Raw genomic sequence first — 21494 nt, 5'->3', positions numbered from 1 at the left:
ATTCTTTCTTCCACTCTCGTGTTCTTCACGACCTCATCACGAAACCTGTTTTACTTAGCAAGTATTCAACTACACAATTTGCTATAAGATAAACAACTCTTTGACTAACGTCGGAAAATTATTGTGAATGTAACCCGTGGGATAGAACTGATAACGAGAAAAAGTTGAATTCCGTAAAAGTACCACAAACTCCAATGTGCAGCAATACAATTAACCTTTACTATAATAACGGCAAATGAAAGGCTAAGTTACCACCTTCGACCTGAGTTTAATAGCGAGCCCATGTTTTTTTTAAAAAAATTCGTCCTCTCTTGTCCAAAGCTATAGTATAAATTAAAAAGAAAAATTTTGCGAGATCAGACAATAATAGCAAACGTAATTCTGACATTATACTCCTCAACTAGCCTTCGCTTAATATCCAATATATGAGTCAAGTTTAGCGGACAGTTCAATGTCTGGGTCCCGAAACAATTCCTTCTATATTATTGTAAACAAAATCTCTATTAAACTGCAACCTATTTTAAATATAAAAAATGACTCTTACTCCGAAAACTGAATGCTACAAAGGTTCATTTTCCTACAAGGGAGCAAATCTTTGCAATTCTCTCCCTCTGAATTTAAAGGCTGGATTTTAAGACTGCCGCCCTCTGTTATGCCGGCCGCTTAATGGAGGTTTCACTGTACTAATTTGAACATACACTACGGTGTTATGATGGTCCTTTTAGGATATTGCTTTAGTTTTTATTTAGTTTGCAATGATTTTTTTTAGACGTCTTCCTTCCTTGCTATCTATTTAACGTGCAATCTGGTTCTGGTTGCGATAGAGTTACGCCGGAATATGTTTCTGACAGTATAGCATCCGGTATAAAGCTAAGCTAGGCCACGTAGAACCTCGTCGAAGTACATGTATCACGCAGAAGACAAAGAGAGTCATAAAGAACATTGTGGAAAGCAGAGGACATCTATAGTTCGTTCAAGCATAGCACGTTTTGGCCAGCAATGCTGGAAACCCTTAAATAACACCATCCCAATTCCTGCGGTCTCTCGTTGCAAAGACACCAAAGAAATTTATGTGACTGACAAGCAGGTCTTGTAGACCTCACGTTTATTCATGTCCCCGTCAGACTATTAAGCAATGTCGTTTTATATGATTCTCGACTCACTCATAAGCGATATTCAGTCATGCCAACTATGAGTCAGACGTCTTCCAGAAACGATAGAGCGACTCTCAGAATAACAATATGAAGCATGATCAAGTTCTGTGATAGTGCTGTGTTCTTCCGATGCTTTCAAAAAGAACATTACTCCTGTTCTGATATCAGGAACCCCGTTGGAAATGAAAGGTTTCAATGAGTGAAATAAATAATTATTGCTAAATATAATAGTATGTTGATGAAGTAGTGCGTTACACAGAATGTGTTGAAAAAAAACATGTTTAATAATCTTCCACTGGCATGTCCCCCCCGAGAAACGTCCAACAAATGTCTTCCTTTCTCTAACATTTTCTTAAGTCTACCGTTTCGAAAGCACATGCATCATGCCATATTAAGCCACCATTTGATGTGACAAGATTGTCTAAACTTAAATAGTATGACTTGCTCCCGCAATAGTAATATCACCAAAGCTAAATTTTTGACGAGCGTAATAACGTGCGTATGCTTTAAATTTGTTGACGCATTAACTTGAAATAATAAATAAACAGAGTAACAATATTCACAGATATAGTCTTTGGATTTGTCACGCCGAACGTATCGTAAAATTATTGTCACTAATATTAAGTTAGTCTTCGGCACACTAAAATAATTTTTGAAGTACCTAAGATATGGCCTCAACCGGTGCGTTCAACTGATATAATAGCAGAGAAAAGGCATATAAAGCAGTTCAGTTTTCCAGTAGAGGACAAAACAGAGCACAAGACTCAACAGGGCGCTAACATGGCACCGATCCGGCGTATAATCTGCAGAGCCGTTTCCGTCCTTGCGTTTATCGTTTTGGTAACTGTGAAAGCTGAAACGGAAAGGTTTTTCTCTGATGAAGAAGTTGATGCGATAAGAAATGATGCACTGGCTGAAGATTACGGGGAAACCTTTCAAGGTAACGTAGTGGAAGAGCAAAACGGTCAGTTTTTACTAACGTAGCTTTTATATGTTAGCTGTGCGTATAAAGATTAACTAACCACGTTTCCAAGAAGAAGAAAACGGGGCTGAAAACGAGGCCGAGAGAAGACCGTTGTTATCTTTTCTGGAATGTTAAAAACGTCTTTCTTTCAATTAACATCGCAATGTTGTATGGACAAACTCAACTAAACTTTCATGATTTAGTTTCCATTGAAATTCTCTAAACATCGCTGATGTAATAGCCTATTCGATGAAAAGGATGAACTTAAAGTAGCACTCACTTAGCACGTTTGTTTAAAGGCTTATCCTTGTCATTGATAAATCAACACACATGATCGCTCTTTGAACCAGCTATAAACAATTTCCAATTGCTATCGCGTTACAAGTTTGTACTTGTTCGTCGGCAAACTTTCGAAGTGCTCACTAGAAGAGTCTGTTCCGTCACGAGTCAAGAAAACCAACAAGAAGTAGGTTTCCTAAGAGTTTCAGATGTCGTCACTTCACTAACTTCAAGCTAATGATGCCAATGAAAACAGAACAAACATTGCAACAAAGACAAAATTCTACTTGATGGCTGCATGGCGTAAAAAATAGTTCCCCACCGGCATAAAATAAATTAATAGGGTATTTGATTATATATTGGTTCATGTGCTATATCTTGAGTTTTATTCTATTTTTAAGTTCAACCAAAACGATATGAGCTTCCTGTTCGACTAAAACAGACTTAGAAAGGAGGAGAATGACTCGATGTTATTTCCATATAGTGACCAGTGGACCAGCTATGTTCGCTTCTTTTCTTGCAGCGAACATAAATGACGTAAACCGAAAGAACTTAAAAAGAACCTGACGAACAATACAATACAGCAAGTGCAATGATTTAGCAACAGTAGCAATATAGAGGCGCGTGACTACTCCACAAAAGAAATAAAACAAGTTACGTCTAATCTAATTAAATAAGACGCAAAGCGCTTGTACAGTTAATGTTCGTGTCTTGTATAGCCTGATTCTGAGACGGCCCAGGTCGGTCGTGTGTGGCGGCGAGCAACCAGGACCTTCCGAGAATCAGGCTGATATTAACTAAGCCAAGGCTTTTTAAAATTAAGAACAGCGCCTCGAGGGTGTCCTTACAAAAACCTATGTCAAGATTGACTGGCAATTTAAGCGAGCAATCCCCTCAGCACATGAACAAACGATACCATTTAAATGAAACAATTATACTTAGAAACGATAACAACAAAGTGTGATATGGTATATTTTATTTGTATTTTTCATTTATTTATTTATTTATTATTTTTTTCTTTTTAGAAGACAAGAGACAAATCATTATCAGGCCATATAAAGAAAGACGGTGTACTTATCACCGCGGTAGCCATTGTTGCGAGGGATACGTCATCGACGACCCACAGCTGAAAACGTGCTGTCGAGGACGCATCGTGCTAAAGAGTATGGCCCCATACCTTTGTCGCCGACGCAAGGTCAGAACATGTGGTCGAGTTTTGTACGATCGTAAAAGTCAGAGATGTTGCCATCGTCAAGTAATTCCAAGACGAAGCAAATGCAGACGGCGGCGTTGTGGTCGAGAGCGCTATGTCACCTACTTTTACCAATGCTGTTACGGTCGACTCATTCCTAAAGCTTCGTCTTGTTTGGCCCACAAGTGTGGTGGAGTCAGCTTTGATCGAAATACCAAAAGGTGCTGCTCTGGTCAGTTGGTTTCCATCCACTTTCCTTGCACCAGATCGCGTTGTGGTTACTTGCACCCCAATCCGCTCACCCATCAATGCTGCAGTGGTCAAGTGATTCCCGGAAGCTTACCTTGTGCAAAGCCTCGATGTGGTGGGATAAGCTTTGATCCAATGTTACAGAAATGCTGCTACGGTCAAGTGATTTCCATCCACTTACACTGTTTTCCAAGGGTACCTTGTGGACATTCAGTTTTCAACCCTCATAGTCAAAGATGTTGTCATGGACAAGTGCTCCCCAGAATTGTACCTTGCATACCGTTCCTGTGCAGTGGAGTCAACTACAACCCACAGGCCTACCAATGCTGCAATGGAAAAATCGTTGCCAGGTTTCGTCCGTGTCCTGTCATTAATCCTCATCAGCAGCTTTGCGGAGGCAATTTCATTGATCATTCTCGCCAGCAATGTTGCCTTGGAAAAGTCGTTGCGCCTCTAGCGTCGCAGTGCAAGAGGTGTGGCGTTTCCTTCTCTGTTCCGTCCGGTTTTCAGTGTTGCCGTGATCAAATAATCCCTGGACATATACAGTGTGGTGTGCCCACCATTTTTCCTTAAGGAACATTTCATCTTTCTTTTTTTATTTCCCAAAGTTTCGATTTAGTATCAAGTAATGTTAAAGTGATTATGTAAATTTACACTCAATATACAGTATTTTTTCTCCATTTTTCAAATTATTTAATCATGTGTAATCAATTTATGATCAGGTTTTTAACTATTCATAGCCTTGGGCCAGATTCACGAAGCCGTCCTATAAGTTAAGTTATATCGTAAGAATTGTCTCACAACAAAACGCTTTTGTTATTCCAACAAATAAGCTTTTGTCAAGAAACATTACTTAGCATTCATCTTAACTTAGGAGAGCCTCGTGAATCTGGCCGCTGGTTCAATAACATGCATCAGAACAGCTCAAACTGAATCGATTATTATTATTGAGGTGTAAACAAATTTGGGTTGTAAATAAAATATGAAATATCAGCCATAACTCAAATCTACCTTGTCTGTGCTGTCATAACCTTGAGCGGATTTTCCGCTTGTAATTGACCTTCCAGCCTCGTTCCCAGGGTCTCTCTTCTTCCCGTCCCTGGAAGCAGGCGAGAGAGAGAGAGAGAGTGTCTCTCTATCTTGCTCCGATTTGCTGACCTTGTGAGCAAGTAGGATGAGAAAACAAAAGCTGCTTTATGACTTTATTTTTTTATTATTTTTATTTAATTCAATATTTATTCAGGGGCATCCAATTTAGCAGAGCTAGTTGAAATGGAGCCCTGACACAGTACAATACAAACATTGATACATAAAAAAAAAATAGACAAATACTGAATTAAGTTATACATGCTGCATGTATGGCAGGCGTTATTGCTTAATTGAATTCTTTCTCGGTCATTCTCAAGTGTCCAGAACGGAACGTATATGTATTGAGCGTTCCGGATGAAATGTTCTGTTCTCAACTAAGAAATACTGTAAACCTCTAAATATTAATTTTTTGGTAAAGGCTTTTTTTCGCGGCTGAGGGGGTTATTATCGGAGGTAATTTTCAAAATTGACTTGGTTTGGCTTGGCTTGAAACATAAGCTAACAGTTAAAACAGCCAACGCTGCGCTAACAGTCCATAGGCTTATTTTTCCAAGGGCTTATTATTGGCTGAAAGGGTTCATGTGGTGTCTGAGGTTTGCGGGGATTTCAAGGAGGAGGGTGTAGATTCGGAGTTCTATAGACCTAATAGAACTCAATACTGAATACTGATTCAGAGACCGGCACTATTTTTTAATGCAGATGTCTGCGTTATAGGGAGGTTTTAGGGATAAGGAATAACTTACACTGAATAATTTTCAGCAAACAGGATAACTATGAAAAATATAATTATATGTGATACGGGATAACTCGTCTTTTAAAACCAATAGTTTTAACGATAATCGCAAGCTTGGTGATTTGAGGAATTTTACCGAGGGATAACAGTCCACAGAATTATAGGAATAGGGGACAACCCGATAGCCTTCACCAGCCAACGGTAGCTTGGAAATTCTAGAAATAAGATTCCGTTCATTAAAATTTTCTTCGACTTGAATACTCAGGTAAAAAATCCGAACAGATTAAACTGTGTCAGCTTGACCACCCTTATGTTTATCCACAAACAATGGTCAAGCGACATACCAGCCGTTTAAATTCGATGTAGTGTTTCCTGTAACAAGCTAGGCGAGTGACACGAAACGTGCCTCACAAACGTGCTTCACTGAGCCGCATTAAAATTCATTACTCAATAGCAAGCCTGATATTCTTCTTCCTGATCGGGAGTATTGTTTTCCAGTATCGCGGTTTCAGTTACTTTAAGGTGTAATCAAAATGTACATACAGTAACTCGCTACCTTTCTTCCCTTTGAAAATATACCCTCTGCCAACCAGCTTCTTTTTCTTCTTCTTCTTCTTCTTCTTCTTCTTCTTCTTTACTGTTGGTGTTGTTGTTTTATTCGGTTATCGTTGTTGTTTTGTCCTTTTTTATTTTTAAAGTAACGATAAAACACTTTGCACCACGAGTTACACGAGTCTCGGAGGTGGTTTATATAATGATTAAGACAAGCAAGTACTTTAGCAATATCTCAATATTACTGCATGAGATGATGTCATTGAATTTAAAAATTCTCGACTTGCAACGACATCATCTCATGCAGTAATATTGAGATATTGCTAAAGTACTTGCTTGTCTTAATCATTATTATATAATTAATGGGTTAGGGATGAAACGTGATGTTAACGAATAGTTAATGAGAATGTGCTAACCATACTATTTCATTATCAAGAGGACCAAAAATCAAATCTAGTTCCACAAAAAATCTTGACAAAAACGTTATACGTAATGATCGCGCAGCTCAATAACTTTCATTCACATTTTACAATTTATCCACAAAGCTTGAAAGTAAGAACCACCACGGTAATATTACAGCATAATAAACAGTACCACAGGAAAATACTGATCAAAAGCTTTCCTTTGAATGACTTGATCCACACCTTGTACCGAATAGACAGGGTCTATGCCACAATAAACTTTCGAAACCTGAGAAAATAAATCCTGTTTATTTTTCGGGGAGAAAAGATTCCGTTTAAAGAATGGAAGAAGACTAACAAACTAAATTAAAAGTTTAAGATGTCGACCTCTGTAGCAGTCTTTCGACACACGGTAAGACTTGATTTTCAAAGGTTCTTAGGGCTACTTCTATGAGGAAAATACTATCTTAAGCCCATTTAAAGTCCATATGTTAATTTAATCATTTCCGGAAACAGAAAATGAAATATTAAAATCCGTTCAAATTATTGAGGAAAATAACTTTTAATATTAGTTGATTAACCACCAAACTGTCATAATCTCAAAAAGGTTGGAGCTCCCCAGTGACCTTTCACTCGCAAACCGAGTTCATCTGGAAGCTTCTTTTATATATCATGGCAATTGTTGCTGACATTCGAGTGTCAAAAATTCACGTTACAATTGAGATAGGAGGAAATTTGTCGGCATGAAGCATTCTATAAGGAAAGATAGGTTTGGAGCTATAAGCAGGACCCCAAAAGAAACAAAAGAACAAATTTTTCAATGAGAAAAAGAAACTCTCGTAGACAGTGACAAGAGCTCCTGATTCGAACAACCTTCAACTTCACAAATCAGAGAAGAATCGAAAGAGGCACAATGTGGCACGTTAGTTTCCTTTAGTTTTGCCCATTGCTGTCTATATATATATGTAAACACACAGAAAAACAGGGTGAAAGTGACCGCCATGCTTCTCTCGCGAATTTCAATGTAACGAGGTGCAATAACTGTGCAAGTCTTTGGAGGCCCGCAAAACAGGTAACAAGGAAATTATTCGACGCGGACAGAACCGTCTACTCCAACAGGTGAATCAACTCCCCATAACTCCCTAATCGAGCACGTGGAAGAGACAACTTGGAAGCGACAACGTGCAAGCGACAGTTTAAAACTTTACATTTTCAGTAGTTTCTGGAAGAAAGACAATATTAACAACTGGGTTGCTATATTTGCTTTTCAGTGGTTGAGTTAAGGCAAAAAATGAAACTAGGTATCATCTATAGGGATTGTTGATACGCAAGCAGGATATATCCAATCCCGTTTTAATTATATCTGGTAAATTAACGCAGTTCCATTGATTGCTAACCTCGATTTCATTTCATCAAACCAATACTTTTTGCATTGAGTAAATAATGCTACTATAAAATTAGAATGTTATTTCGGTAGACGGTTGAATAATATCGGCAAAATTTACAAGTATGAGATTACAAAAATAAATGTGCTCTAGCTAAGAATTCCAAATTGACGCCACAAACTGATTTGAATACGGTAAATCAGTTGCATAAAACGAACACGAGTTTTCAGTGCACTGGCGTATTCGCTGAACCTGCTGCCGGCACTAATCAATGAACTATGTAGTCGTTGGTGTTTTTCTCTGACATTCATGGACTTCTAATTAAATATGTTATTCCTTTTAGTTTTACGAGGATTTGTAGTGGCCAAAATGAAATTGAATGATCATGAATAAGCCGTCAATTTAGAGGAGGACAAATTAGTGACTGCTCAACACACAAGCTACATTGTAACTTTAACTACAACTGGCGCCGGAGTGGCAACACAGCTCAGAACCGATATCATGATAAAGAAAAAACTACGAAACCGATATAAAAAACGGTAGACCACTTCCAGATCTAGACTTGCCTTAAAAACGTTTCACGCATAATGGCCCTTCCGAAAAAATCTTTCACTGGTTGTTAAATCAAATGTTATCGAATTTGCTGGGATAAAATGGAGAATGAATTTTGTCACAACAAATGACTGAAATGACTTAAGAGCTGCAACAGCACTGTAGAGGTGAAGAGGGGGTTATTATTCAACATATTGTAACAGTGCCCAAATAAGGTCATTGTGCACTCAATATTCGTCGTCCGTACACAACAGACATCCCGCGATATACGTAATTTCGTGTGTCGTCAGTGGAGAAAAATACAGAGCGCTTTAAATAAGTAACAACTTCGGACGAGCGTCTCATCTTTTCTATAATAAAACTGTGCTTTGTTGTCAATGTGTTCAATGATAAAACTGACAATTATCCTACTCAATCATGAGGAAAATCCCCCGAATTTAGCCAACTCGGCAAGTATCAGGCGATATTCCGCGGAGCTTCACAGGATAATTGTCAAATGTTGACGCTTTTTCAGAGAGGTCAATTGCTAAGAGTTCAGTGATAAGACAACCCATCTTGCATGGGAAACAAAAACGGTCATGAGCGATTTATAAGAAAGAGACTGAAAATAAATAATATTCGGCATAACTGGGAAAGTGAGCTTCTAGTCCGTAGTGCGCAGAGTCAGCACTCAAATAATTGTGACACTCAATGGAATGCTAACAATGTATACACGCACACGCACAGCACATGAAAAAGAAAGATGCAACTTTTAATTTAAGTTATATGTTTGTAACCTGAAAAGTGTATCTTTGTATGTCACAAGATAGTTGCTGGGTATAACGATAGTTTCTGGAACGACCGGAGCATGAAGCGTGACTGACTATCATTCGTGCAGCGTTTTACAGAGTATCAACTTTAAAAATGGTTTAGTTGTGACGTAATTCGTGACAAATATTCATGAAACGAGGTTTTGAACATACTAATGTGAAAACTATAATAATATCGTCTTTCTTGATAAGAAAAGTTAAAACAGACGGAATTTTTGGCATACCCGTTTTCTTCGAAACTGTAAAAGTGTGTTCGTTTTTTTAAAGCACATTTATGTCTTCAAACTAAACGTCAGCTGACAAATTAAACTGGCTGGCTGAGGTGTCTATCAGCAACATGTTTTGCTGTATCTTGGTGTTTCGTTGACGTTGATCGTGGTATTTGTTATCAACCGAGACAAGTGTTTGCTAACAACTTTTCAACGCATTACCTCAGGAATGGAGTGAAATGCATGAGCCACTTAACATGGGTAATGGCTGCATTGACTATTGTCGCCCCCTAAATTATTTTTCTAACGAACACGTAAAAGTAATTAACAGTTTAAACTTAATGGCTTTTAAAGACTGTATTATCCTTTCTTCATATTTGATTTGGCAGGGCCTCAAAAAAGCCAGAAACATGGAGGCGAGGCAATATAGGCTGAGATGACATCTCTATTGAATTTGGAAGAGTCGTAACTTTACAGCCTTTGTAAAACCTTTTTCAAATCGCTGAACAAACAAAAATATCTCGGTATATGACATTATTTTCTGCATTTTCACATGACATAATCGATTTATTGAGATTTCAGAATCTTAATTATTAAAGCTATTTTTGCATAAGGTCTGGTTGTTGCATGTGACCTAAAAAGATGCCACCTGGTGCGTGAAATATGTTGACTGCTGGGCTGATGTGAGTGCCGGCAACTTACAACGATCTCAAAATAATCTTTTTGTTGACGCAAATGGTGTAAAATTTGTTGATGTGAAAGTGCTTTTTAAGTGTTTATCAACGTAAACGTCTGAAACATCAACGAAACATCATATCACTATACTGACAGGTTTTGTAAAGGTTAAAAAAAGTTGTGACTTTCTTGCACCCTTGACCCACAGTTTATACAGTGTACCGGCTAAATGCGTCAAATGAGTCTATATCAAAAGACGAACAGAAAATCATCCCCAAAAACTTCAGTTTCAGCCTGGTATAAGGTTTCTGTCGAAATGGTTGCTTCCAAGAGAGTTAGTACTTTTACAAAGAGGAAATATCTTTATGCATCGAGTCAAGAGTGTTATTCCACTATCATTTTTAATTTTAACAGTGATTCCATTAAAATGGAAGATATAGTAACAGTTTATAATACAAATTCAATACAAGCTATGGATATCTTAGCGCGTGAAGTAATCTTACAGTCGAAGAAGGCCTTGCATTTCCACCAGGCAAAGACTGATTTTACCACTGAGTTTCATATTAATGCGGGAAGGATTAAACCATCCGGTCAGCAAACATAATTCTCTTTTCTTACATTGGCTATGGTTTATAGCTTGGATTACTTGTTTGAATGAATATTGCACGTTTATATCTACATATGGATTCCGTAAATTAACCAATTAAGAACGGATGGCTGTACAAAAAGTTATCGTCAAGATGTTGTGTACCAAATTTCACAAGTGATAGATGCATAAAATATGTTCAAATTGAACCAGAGAGAGGAGAGTGATCACAAAACCACACGGCTCAGTCCACTAATGTTCCTTACTCCTGGATAGCTAGTGCAATATAACGGACCAAAAATATCCGATTCTTCATGTTCATTTTTATGTTCAATGACGTTTGTTGTAAGAGTGAGTTAACACTCAACTAATACTCAAGCACAGAGCTCTTTAATGCGCAGTATTTTGGGCGTAGACTCAGTATAACTTGAGAATAAACCGCATAAAAGGAGTGTTCTTTTTGGTCAGAGCCACACAGCACCCTCGACAATCCTGAGTCAAGATGGCTCGATTCCTTTGTGCAACCATACTGTTCTTCGCAGCTTTTTCTGCTCTGGCAATAAATGCTGAAGACGAGAAGACTTCTTCACAACAAGAATTGGGAAACGATGAACCATCTCAAGATGAGGAATTCCTTTATGACCGTTTAACGGAAGAACTGCAAGACGGTAAGAGTTTCATTCTTTGAATCCAAAGTTTGATGCACAAACACTTAGTTGCCTTTTACATTGATCTTCGAATAAAACACTTTAGGGCGCTATCCATTTAACCCCAATTTTTTGGTTTAACCGGTTGAAATATGGTACGCGCGGATCAAACGGAAATTTTTCGAAGCAAACCGGGACGACCTTTGAAGGAACTCTGCTTTTTGGTTCCAACCTGTTGGAACCGAATTTACTGTTCAATTTGCACAAAACGGCCATTTCCATTTTGCTGTCTTCTTGCGGACGTTGCACCATCACGTACTTTTTTTTTTATCTACCAATGAGATTGCAAGTTTGGAAGGACTGGAAGAAAGTCTTTCCATTTGACACGAAAAATTTCTGTGCACCTGTTAACGTTCTGAAACAGATGCAAACCGAAAGTGCATGTTCTAATGGCTCATAGTCAGACATATAAACGAAATAGCCAACGACTCTAAAAGATTTTATGGGAATTAAAATAGCCTGCCAAAAAGTAAGAAAAATTAAGAGTAACGCTGTTCGACGTTTCGATGTTTCAAACATCATCAAGAAAGAAGACAACGTTGATGTCGGGGCTGCTAAAAAAAGTACCAACAAATTTCTTTTTGGTATCATAATTGTTGTCTGTTTCAATACAATTTACATTGATTTGTCAAAATATCATAAGTTCACTAACGTTTACTTCTTTCTTTTTGTTCAGAATCCAGCGAAGATTATGAAGACAGTGTCGACGAGGATGAATCCCCTTTCGGGGATAACGAAGGTAAAAATTGTAAAACAAATTCCCCTTTACATTTTAAGTTATTCTCATGCAGCAGCGTTAGTGCAGTAGTGCTGTCAGAGAGCAATTGCCTTTTAACAATGTATCCCCTCGATGTTGAATCCAGTGGTTGGGTATATGACTTAAACTGCTATATTGCTTTAGTATCGTTTTACAAAAATAGGCCTTTTGTATTGCGACACGAAAGACAAGCTTCGTGAATACTCTACCGGACTCGGTGTCAAATCCAGTTTCTCCTCGGAGGGCCGACGTTTATCCTTTTTTTTCCACACCACAAGTCCAACAAACGGTTCCAAATCCCAATTTAACCAGCTCCCAACCCTGGAGAGAAGAGATTAGATTCCAACAACAATTTTCATTTTATCCAAGTAAGTTATCCACTTGAAACAAACATTACGTCCTTCTTTCTGCTTAGATTCCAGCGAAAACAAAGAAGATGAAAGCTCAGAAGAAAGTGAAGATAATGTCGAGGAGGATGAATCATCTTTTGATGATGACGAAGGTAAAACATCCAAATACAACTTCTCCTTATAAATTTCACAGTTGTCTTCAGTCAAAGGGGCACTGTCAGGAAGATTTTGATGTATTTTGGTCAAGATGACTCAATAAAATAATAAGAAGAATAAGAACTTTTTTTCTAACATGAAATTGCACTTAAACCACTGGAAAGAAAATATGACGTGATTTCTCCGAGAAAGAATAAACTAGAATCAGTTCTTAGCGTTTTCTCCAAAATGCACAAGAGTAAACTTTTTCAAGCTGCAACCCTTTTTCATCCTATCCATTTCCAGAAAACATGTGTTATACTAGTTTCTCTGCACTAGCAGAGCTATTGTTAAAAAACTGCACCATTATCTTGACGTTTACATCCATACAAATATGATTTTTGACCATTCAAAAAGCTACTACAAATAGGTGACATGGCCCCTTTAAAGAAGCGGAGCCAAGGGCGTGGGCTATACAATAAGTTGAATGTATCGACAGTGACTATTTGAGTACTAAACCTGCTGGCGTGATTAAAAGCCAGCTTGAAAGCAGTTCACGCCGCCTGTACCTTATGTGGTACGCCACAGTTATGTGAAGCAAAGTTAATTTTGAAGCTGATAGCGGTAGAAATAATCCCATCTTCTTCCAAAATATTTTGCTCTGTTGTTTCTGAAGCTATATCATGACAAGTATATTTAAAGAAACCAATATTATTTGTACTTTAAATGGATATTTTTTAACAAATTCAACTCATCCTCTATGGCATTAAAAAAATTTGGTTAGCCTTTAAGGGGGAATTACACCTGAACGCCATTTTTCCGCCACTTGACATGGCTTTAATGGAAATATCTCGTTCACGTTTCAAGCAATCCAAAAACCCTATCATCATATCGTGAATCTGTGTTGTGGGGTGTTTTGTGAATTTTTGGGTGATTTTTGGTTATATTTGGGACCCGAAGTTATGCTAGAAAGATTGTTAAAATTTAGAGAAATAAGAAATATTGAAGATTTAATGAAGTTTTAAAATTGGAATTTGTAGTTAATAATTAATAGACGGACACCAAGTTAGTCCACTAGCAACCTGGGGTGCTCTTGCCTGGGTACCAACTGTCTGTTAGTGTTCCAAAAATCATTTTCTTTCTTCTATGCCTTCTTAAGACCTCTTCAAATTTCATTCAAATTTAGGTGTTTTGCCCCCTTAATTGTCTTTCATCAATACCGTCTTTTCCTACCGAGTCATGCTTTTATAGTACGTTTTTTCGTTCAAGCAAGTTTATCCCGCCTGTTTTGACAAAATCTTTTCGATTCGTCAAATTCTATTGCTGATTTTCAATTAAAAAGATGTGTCAAAATATTCTAAAGTGAATGGCACGTAAAACGTTAGTAAATTAGAGAATGACGACGGTTTCGAAGTTTTATTTGTCCGGAAGCGGTTACTCTTCAGAAAACCGTGGTCGCACTTGTTTGAGCCAACTTTACGATTTGAACTTTTATCAGACATTGAGAAGCAAACCCAAAGCCAATCGTTTCGTGTTCGCACATGTTTTCCCGCGCTTGACACCGGTTACACGAATTTTTTTCCTAATCGGATTGGCTGATTGCCTTGTTTGCGTCTGCCGTGATTGGCCAGAGTAATTTCAAATTTACTGCGCCGTATAATGAATTGTGGAACATTCAAACTAGCTTATTGATGTTAAAAAATTCAGAAACGTACAATTTGAAATAGCCAAGCTAGACGTTTGTTAGAGGAAATGCGGTGTTCAAAAATACATCGAATTCTCTCGAATATGAGAGTTCTCACTTCTAAGGAATGTCGACATATCATGTTACTTAGCGACTTCAAGAACCTACTTGAATATTCGCTCATGTGGAAAATTGCGAAACTATTTCAAGTGAATGGCTCTCTCTTTTGTAGAATCCAACGAAAATGACGTCGAAGAAACATCTCAAGACAGTGAAGACATTGATGAAGAGACCAACAATGGTAGGGAATTAAGAGACAACTCCTTTTAAATAACTGATAAATACGAACTTACTACGAAGCTAGCTACAACGTGGATTACTTGCTTGAAACCACAACGTAAAAAACAAGACTTCAAGACCGTACTTGAGTATTCGCTTGTGTAGACAATTTTGAGACGGTTTTGTTTGAATATTTGTGGATGTTCTCTTTTGTAGCAGAAGATGAATTCGATGAAAATTCTCTTGAAGACAGTGAAGGAATCGATGAGGACACCAGCAATGGTAAGGAATTCTGAGACAACTTCTTCTGAACTGCCAGTAACTGTTAACTAACTCCCTGCGATTCTCAGAAGCTAGAATGTGGATAACGTGGAACTGCAATGTAACAAAGACTTCGAGAACCTACTTGAACAATTATTTGCTCATGTAGACAATTTTGAGGCACTTTTACTGAATAATTGTGGATTTGCTCTTTTGTAGAATCCAACGAAGACGACATTGATGAAACCTCTCCTGAAGATAGTGAAGACACCAACGCTGGTAAGAAATTTTGACAAACGTTTTTTGAATTACTTGTAATTACTAACTCACTACCAAGCCAACTAGAATATGAGATCGTAAAACCGTCCTGTTGTTCAATTCCTCTTTAAGTGTAACCGTTTTGATACGTTACCAAATTAATATTACTGCGTTTACTAAATGTTTCCCAAATCGGTACTCACCTCCCCCCCCCCAACCCTCCCCCAACAAAAAACCCGAGGGGGAGTGGAGGGCGAACCTACTAGAGGGGAGGCGTCTATCTCAAATTTTGACCACAGAAACGAACACTTACTTGAGGAGGGCGATAATTGAAGGTTTTAAGGTATGTACTAAAAACGCTCCTATGCAGACGAGGACTAGTATAGATAGCACTCTATACTTCCCTCAAATTTGCAATAATGTCGTTTTTTCGAGCTAGGCCTGGATGCATCTTTCGCAAATGTCGGAAATATTGTATCATCTTCGAGACAGACCTAGAATTGGATTTTGCGTTTCCCTTCTGTCCACCTGCTCAGTCTGGCTATCGTATAATATCCTCCTAGCCTTTTTACAAATTTTAAGGTGATTTTATGTGGAACGATAAAGTCCCTGGGATATCTTTTATACACTTACAGTAGAAGTATTAACAACACCCAATAAAACTGAGCTCTTAGCATTTTTCAAGTTTTGATTCATTGCAGGATTTTTGCATGCTATTGATTGGTTTTCAGTGAGGAAAAGTAACGTTTCTTCCCAACTAACACCTGTGGTGACTTCTTTTTTCCAGTTCCGGACGAAACTACCAGTGACATGAAAAGGTCTCTCCTGAGATGTGGACTCCGTCCATACACTCGCTACAGACAACGCTGTTGTGCTGGAAAAATTATCTACAATCCTCAGCGATATACATGTTGTCATGGCCGCGTTGTTTTAAAGAGACTTGCTTCCTCCCTGTGTTTCCAACGATCTAGGTGCGGTAGTTCGGTCTATAGTCGTAGGAGTCATAAGTGTTGCTACAATCAAGTTCTTCCAGTTAAGGTCAAGTGTGCCAGGCTTCGCTGTCAACAGGTTGCCTACGTTTCTCACGTTCAACAGTGCTGCAACGGTCGGGTCATTCCCAAAAGTGCACCATGCACACCATTACCAACAAAATTATGTGGCGGACTTCCCTACAATCCACAAAGCCAGAAGTGCTGTTTTGGTCAGATAGTGCCCATCCAATTTCCTTGCAGAAGGCTTCATTGTAGAAGGATTGCTTATGTGTCACATACCCAACAATGCTGCAACGGTCGAGTCATTCCCAAAAGTGCACCATGCACACCATTACCAACAAAATTATGTGGCGGACTTCCCTACAATCCACAAAGCCAGAAGTGCTGTTTTGGTCAGATAGTGCCCATCCAATTTCCTTGCAGAAGGCTTCATTGTAGAAGGATTGCTTATGTGTCACATACCCAACAATGCTGCAACGGTCGAGTTATCCCCAAGAGCGTCCCATGCACTCCATCCCCTGTTCCTGTCCAATGTGGTAGAATCCCCTACAATTCTCAGATTCATAAATGCTGCTTCGGTCAAATTGTTCCCATTCAAGTCCATTGTACCAGGCTGCCTTGTGGACTTTCATCCTACGTAGCTCACACTCAGCAGTGCTGTCATAATCGAGTAGCTCCCAGAAGTGTTCCATGCCCACCATTTCCAACCCAATACCAGTGTGGTGGCCTTTACTACGTCCCACAGACCCACAGATGTTGCTTCAATCAAATTGTACCCATCCATGGTCCTTGTACCAGGCTTCCTTGTGGATTATCCTTCTATGTTCCTCAAACTCAACAGTGCTGTCAGAATCAGGTCGTTCCCAAAACCGTACCATGCATTTCAAACCCAACGCAGTTCCAGTGTGGTCGTCTTCAGTACAACCAACAAACTCACAAGTGTTGTTTTGGTCAGATAGTTCCCATCCAAGTCCAATGCACCAGGCTGCCTTGTGGACTTTCATCCTACGTCCCTCACTCTCAACAGTGCTGTCATAATCGAGTAGCTCCCAGAAATGTTCCTTGCCCACCATTTCCAACGCAGTACCAGTGTGGTGGCCTTTACTACGTCCCACAGACCCACAGATGTTGCTTCAATCAAATTGTACCTATCCATGGTCCTTGTACCAGGCTTCCTTGTGGATTATCCTTCTATGTTCCTCAAACTCAACAGTGCTGTCAGAATCAGGTCGTTCCAAGAACCGTACCATGCATTGCAAACCCAACACAGTTCCAGTGCGGTAGTCTGCAGTATAACAAACAAACCCACAAGTGTTGCTTTGGTCAGATAGTTCCCATCCAAGTCCAATGCACCAGGCTGCCTTGTGGACTTTCCTTCTACGTTCCTCACACTCAACAGTGCTGTCATAATCGAGTAGCTCCCACAAGTGTTCCATGCCCACCACTTCCAACGCAGTACCAGTGTGGTGGCCTTTACTACGTCCCACAGACCCACAGATGTTGCTTCAATCAAATTGTACCAATCCATGGTCCTTGTACCAGGCTTCCTTGTGGATTATCCTTCTATGTTCCTCAAACTCAACAGTGCTGTCAGAATCAGGTCGTTCCCAGAACCGTACCATGCATTCCAAACCCAACTCAGTTCCAGTGTGGTCGTCTTCGGTACAACCAACAAACCCACAAGTGTTGCTTTGGTCAGATAGTTCCCATCCAAGTCCAATGCACCAGGCTGCCTTGTGGACTTTCCTTCTACGTTCCCCACACTCAACAGTGCTGTCATAATCGAGTAGCTCCCACAAGTATTCCATGCCCACCATTTCCAACGCAGTACCAGTGTGGTGGCCTTTACTACGTCCCACAGACCCACAGATGTTGCTTCAATCAAATTGTACCAATCCATGGTCCTTGTACCAGGCTCCCTTGTGGATTATCCTTCTATGTTCCTCAAACTCAACAGTGCTGTCAGAATCAGGTCGTTCTCAAAAGTGTGCCATGTTTTGCAAGCCCTACTCAAGTCCATTGTGCTGGTCGTACCTACAATCCGCAGATCCACCGATGTTGCTATAATCAATTAATTCCTATCCAAACCCTTTGTACTCGGCTGCCCTGTGGACCAGTCTTTTACGTTCCTCCTGTTCAACAATGCTGCCACAATCGAGTTCAACCGAGAAGTGTGAGGTGCAGTCCTTTTCCTGGGCCGATCCAGTGCGGAAGCCTTCAATATGATCCAAATACCCACAAGTGCTGCAATAATCGAATTGTTCAAATAGCGGTACATTGTCCACCTAATCCTAACCCTCTGGTTTGCGGCAGTAACGTCATCAATCCTTCTCAGCAGCAGTGTTGCTATGGCAGCGTGGTGGCTCCATTGGCGTCAAGGTGCGTAAAGTGTGGTGTCTCAACTCACATTCCAGTTGGCTTCCAATGTTGCAACAACCGAATTGTCCATTCATCTGTCCGGTGCGCGGCTCCCCTCTCTTAGAGAAGACAGCAGAACTCTTTTTGTTTTTATGCAGATAAAAGCTATTAGGATACCAAAAGAGTCTTAAGTGGTATTTAAGTTAAAATAAGGCAAAAGTAATTTTAGTTGAAGATTCAACCGCCTGGGTACTTTATCGACGCGAGGACCAGGAAAGCAGGACTTGCCGGAAGAATATCAATGTTTTTCACAGTTCACGAGTATCAAATCAAACTCAACTCGTAGACTGAACTCCTGTAATCATGGTAAAAGATGATCAAACTGTGTGTTAACTTAGCAAGAATAGTCTAAGGGAACTTCGCTAATGTAATGTAATCTAAGCTTTGCAGAACACTTCAAATGATCTAAAATTCTGGCTATTAGGTCATAGTAACAAAATAAGCGGACTGATCAATTTCAGGGGCTACACACGCCTTAGCACTTACGGCCGAGTCATATTAAAATGCGTATCAGGAAGTTCCTGAGTCTATAAAACGTTTTAGGCAGCCTCGTCCCTGTGCATTTACCTGCAAGTTTAGGACTGTTGTGTATTGACATCATCAAGTAACACTTAGGCTTCGCGCGGATACCGAGGCGAGAGAGAACGCCTTGGTACTAGGTTGCGTTTTATTCTCTAGTTGTATGTTGACCTATTAATTGATATAATCAGTGCACCTTTTTTGCCATTTCTCGTCCACGGTTTTCCAGTAAAGTACCAGTGTTAGTTGTATTAGTTGCTAAGTAAGGGAATACATTATTTTATATATGTTTTTTAGAAGCTGATCGATTTGCTACTTTAGTTTTTCGCCGAGAAATTTAGGTCTAGCTGAAAGTGATTTTCAGTGTTTTTACAACAGGTTTTTAGGTATAGGAAACGATTTGTGGTGTCAGGGATCGCTGCATTTTCTGTAGTTACATCGGGTTGATGACAGGCTTAATTATCCCGAAAATTAGCAATACGTTGTATGAAAGGCCTCGTTTTAAGAACATCTCTTACGTTTCCTCGCTTTTATACCTTATGCTTCGCTTGGCTGTTCCACAACTTAAGAAACTTTATGCTGGTCATAAAGTCTTGAGAAATCCTAGAGTACATAATATATACAAAATGAGGGTTTTATATCAGCACAATTTAGTGCTTTGTTATTTATTCTTTGCTTTAGGCTTCAATCTAGTGGAACTGAAGAAATGGATAATAAAAATCGCTGTTAGACTAGTAGAGATTGTATTCTCTTGATTCTCTTGCGTAGTCTTAGTACAGTACTTTTGTTTTCCCAAGAAACCACTGCATGAACCTGAGCCCTTTGTCAAGGAGTGTCCAAGTTCAAAGTGACCAGTTTGAACCCGCACGACTATCAGGGGTCAGAAATGTCCAACAAGTTGTTCTTCCCGATATCCCCCCACTCCTCAACACACACAGTTGTTCCACCTTGGCCATGAAATCTCGGGTTTCTGCACTTTGGAATAACTCTACACTTCTCCATGTACAGAAGTGTGGAACAATGTGGAAGATTATGAATTATAACGCCTTTAAAGGAGCTCTGTCCATTTTGCTGTATTTTGGTCAAAACTGCTCAAATATTTGACAAAAAGCCTTTTTTCTAACATTAAATTACTCTTAGAACACCGGGAAGAAAATATTCGGGGATTTCTACAAGGAAGAACTAACTATAATCAGTTTTTAGCGACTTCTCTAAAATACACAAGAAAAACTTGAAAAAAATTGGCCATTTTTTCAAGTTATAATACATTTGCATCTTACCCATCCGCCGCTGTACATAATTAATACTAATTTCTGTGCACTAGTAGGGTTATTGTTAACAAAACTAAACCATTATTTTAATAAACTTCATCGACTGAAGTATGTTTAAATTTTTGGCCGTTCAAAGTAAGAATTAAATAGGTGACACTGTCCCTTTAAGCCTCTCCACAAACTCCTCGCCTTCCTTTTCAGTAAGATGATCTACAGTTCTCTATTTGGAAGTGTGAAATAGTTTGACACACTAGGACATGGATTATATCACCCATTTCCTGAGCTACGAAACCTATGTCATTCTTTATTTAGTTCTACTCCTCGCTGAGTGTGGAAATATAGAATTTAGGATAATATCAATCATTTCCGGACCCAGAAAGCCACTGAAGATATTGCTAGATTTGGAGCAACAGAACCGAGTCAGACCGGTGAGAAAGCTACTGAGTGTATTACTAGATTTAAGCTGTGTAGAAGAGCGTAAGACCGAGAAAACTAATCTAGCCATTACAAGATTTTGAGAAGCAGAAGCGAGTCAGACCGAAGAAATCTACTGAACTTATTACTAGATTTTGAGCTGTAGAAAACTGCTGAACGTGTTATTAGGTCATTTTGAGCTGTAGAAGCGAGGTAGACCGAGAAAGCTAGTGAAGTTATTTTTAGATTTTAGGCTGCGGAAGCGATTTTGACCAAGAAAACTACTGAACTTATTGCTAGATTTTAGGCTACATAAGACTAGTTTTCTCTCGTTCTTTCTGTTATTACGAAGTTTTACATGCTTTAAAAAAGGCAAACTACCTGCATGATATCTTCACAGCAAAACGCTGGCAAGAGAAGAGAATTGGAGAGTTTTACTTCTTGCCCACTTGAGCCAGACAGTTTTCTTCCCGTCCTTCCGCGCGTGGCGACTGAACCGTGCGCACGTGTGACAGTTAAGTTGAGAAAGCTGCGTTCTACTTGTTTTGCCAATAGATTCCAATCGATAAACGGTTTTGAGTTTCTATCGATTGCCCGATGCCAAACGGTATTAATTAACT

The 21494-nt window shown here is 39.2% G+C and overlaps 2 protein-coding genes across 2 annotated transcripts; both read left to right on the top strand.

Moving 5' to 3' along the window:
• Positions 1–1877: 1877 nt before the first annotated feature.
• On the top strand, positions 1878–5035 carry LOC146463485 (uncharacterized). Its single transcript, XM_085084178.1, has 2 exons — positions 1878–2094; positions 3423–5035. Exons 1-2 carry the CDS (start codon positions 1935–1937, stop codon positions 4409–4411), a joined length of 1149 nt encoding a protein of 382 aa, XP_084940304.1. The 5' UTR covers positions 1878–1934; the 3' UTR covers positions 4412–5035.
• Positions 5036–11290: 6255 nt separating this feature from the next.
• Positions 11291–19923, top strand: LOC146463484 (uncharacterized). Its single transcript, XM_085084364.1, has 7 exons — positions 11291–11497; positions 12213–12275; positions 12709–12795; positions 14695–14763; positions 14958–15023; positions 15222–15281; positions 16048–19923. The coding sequence occupies exons 1-7, from the start codon at positions 11332–11334 to the stop codon at positions 18732–18734; spliced, it is 3198 nt and encodes a 1065-aa protein (XP_084940490.1). The 5' UTR covers positions 11291–11331; the 3' UTR covers positions 18735–19923.
• Positions 19924–21494: the final 1571 nt, after the last annotated feature.

Source organism: Pavona decussata, unplaced genomic scaffold (assembly GCF_977016875.1).
Source record: "Pavona decussata unplaced genomic scaffold, jaPavDecu1.1 SCAFFOLD_175, whole genome shotgun sequence".
Lineage (NCBI taxonomy): Eukaryota > Metazoa > Cnidaria > Anthozoa > Scleractinia > Agariciidae > Pavona > Pavona decussata.
Note: the sequence above shows the minus strand (reverse complement) of the source record. Positions and strands in the feature narration are given on the sequence as shown.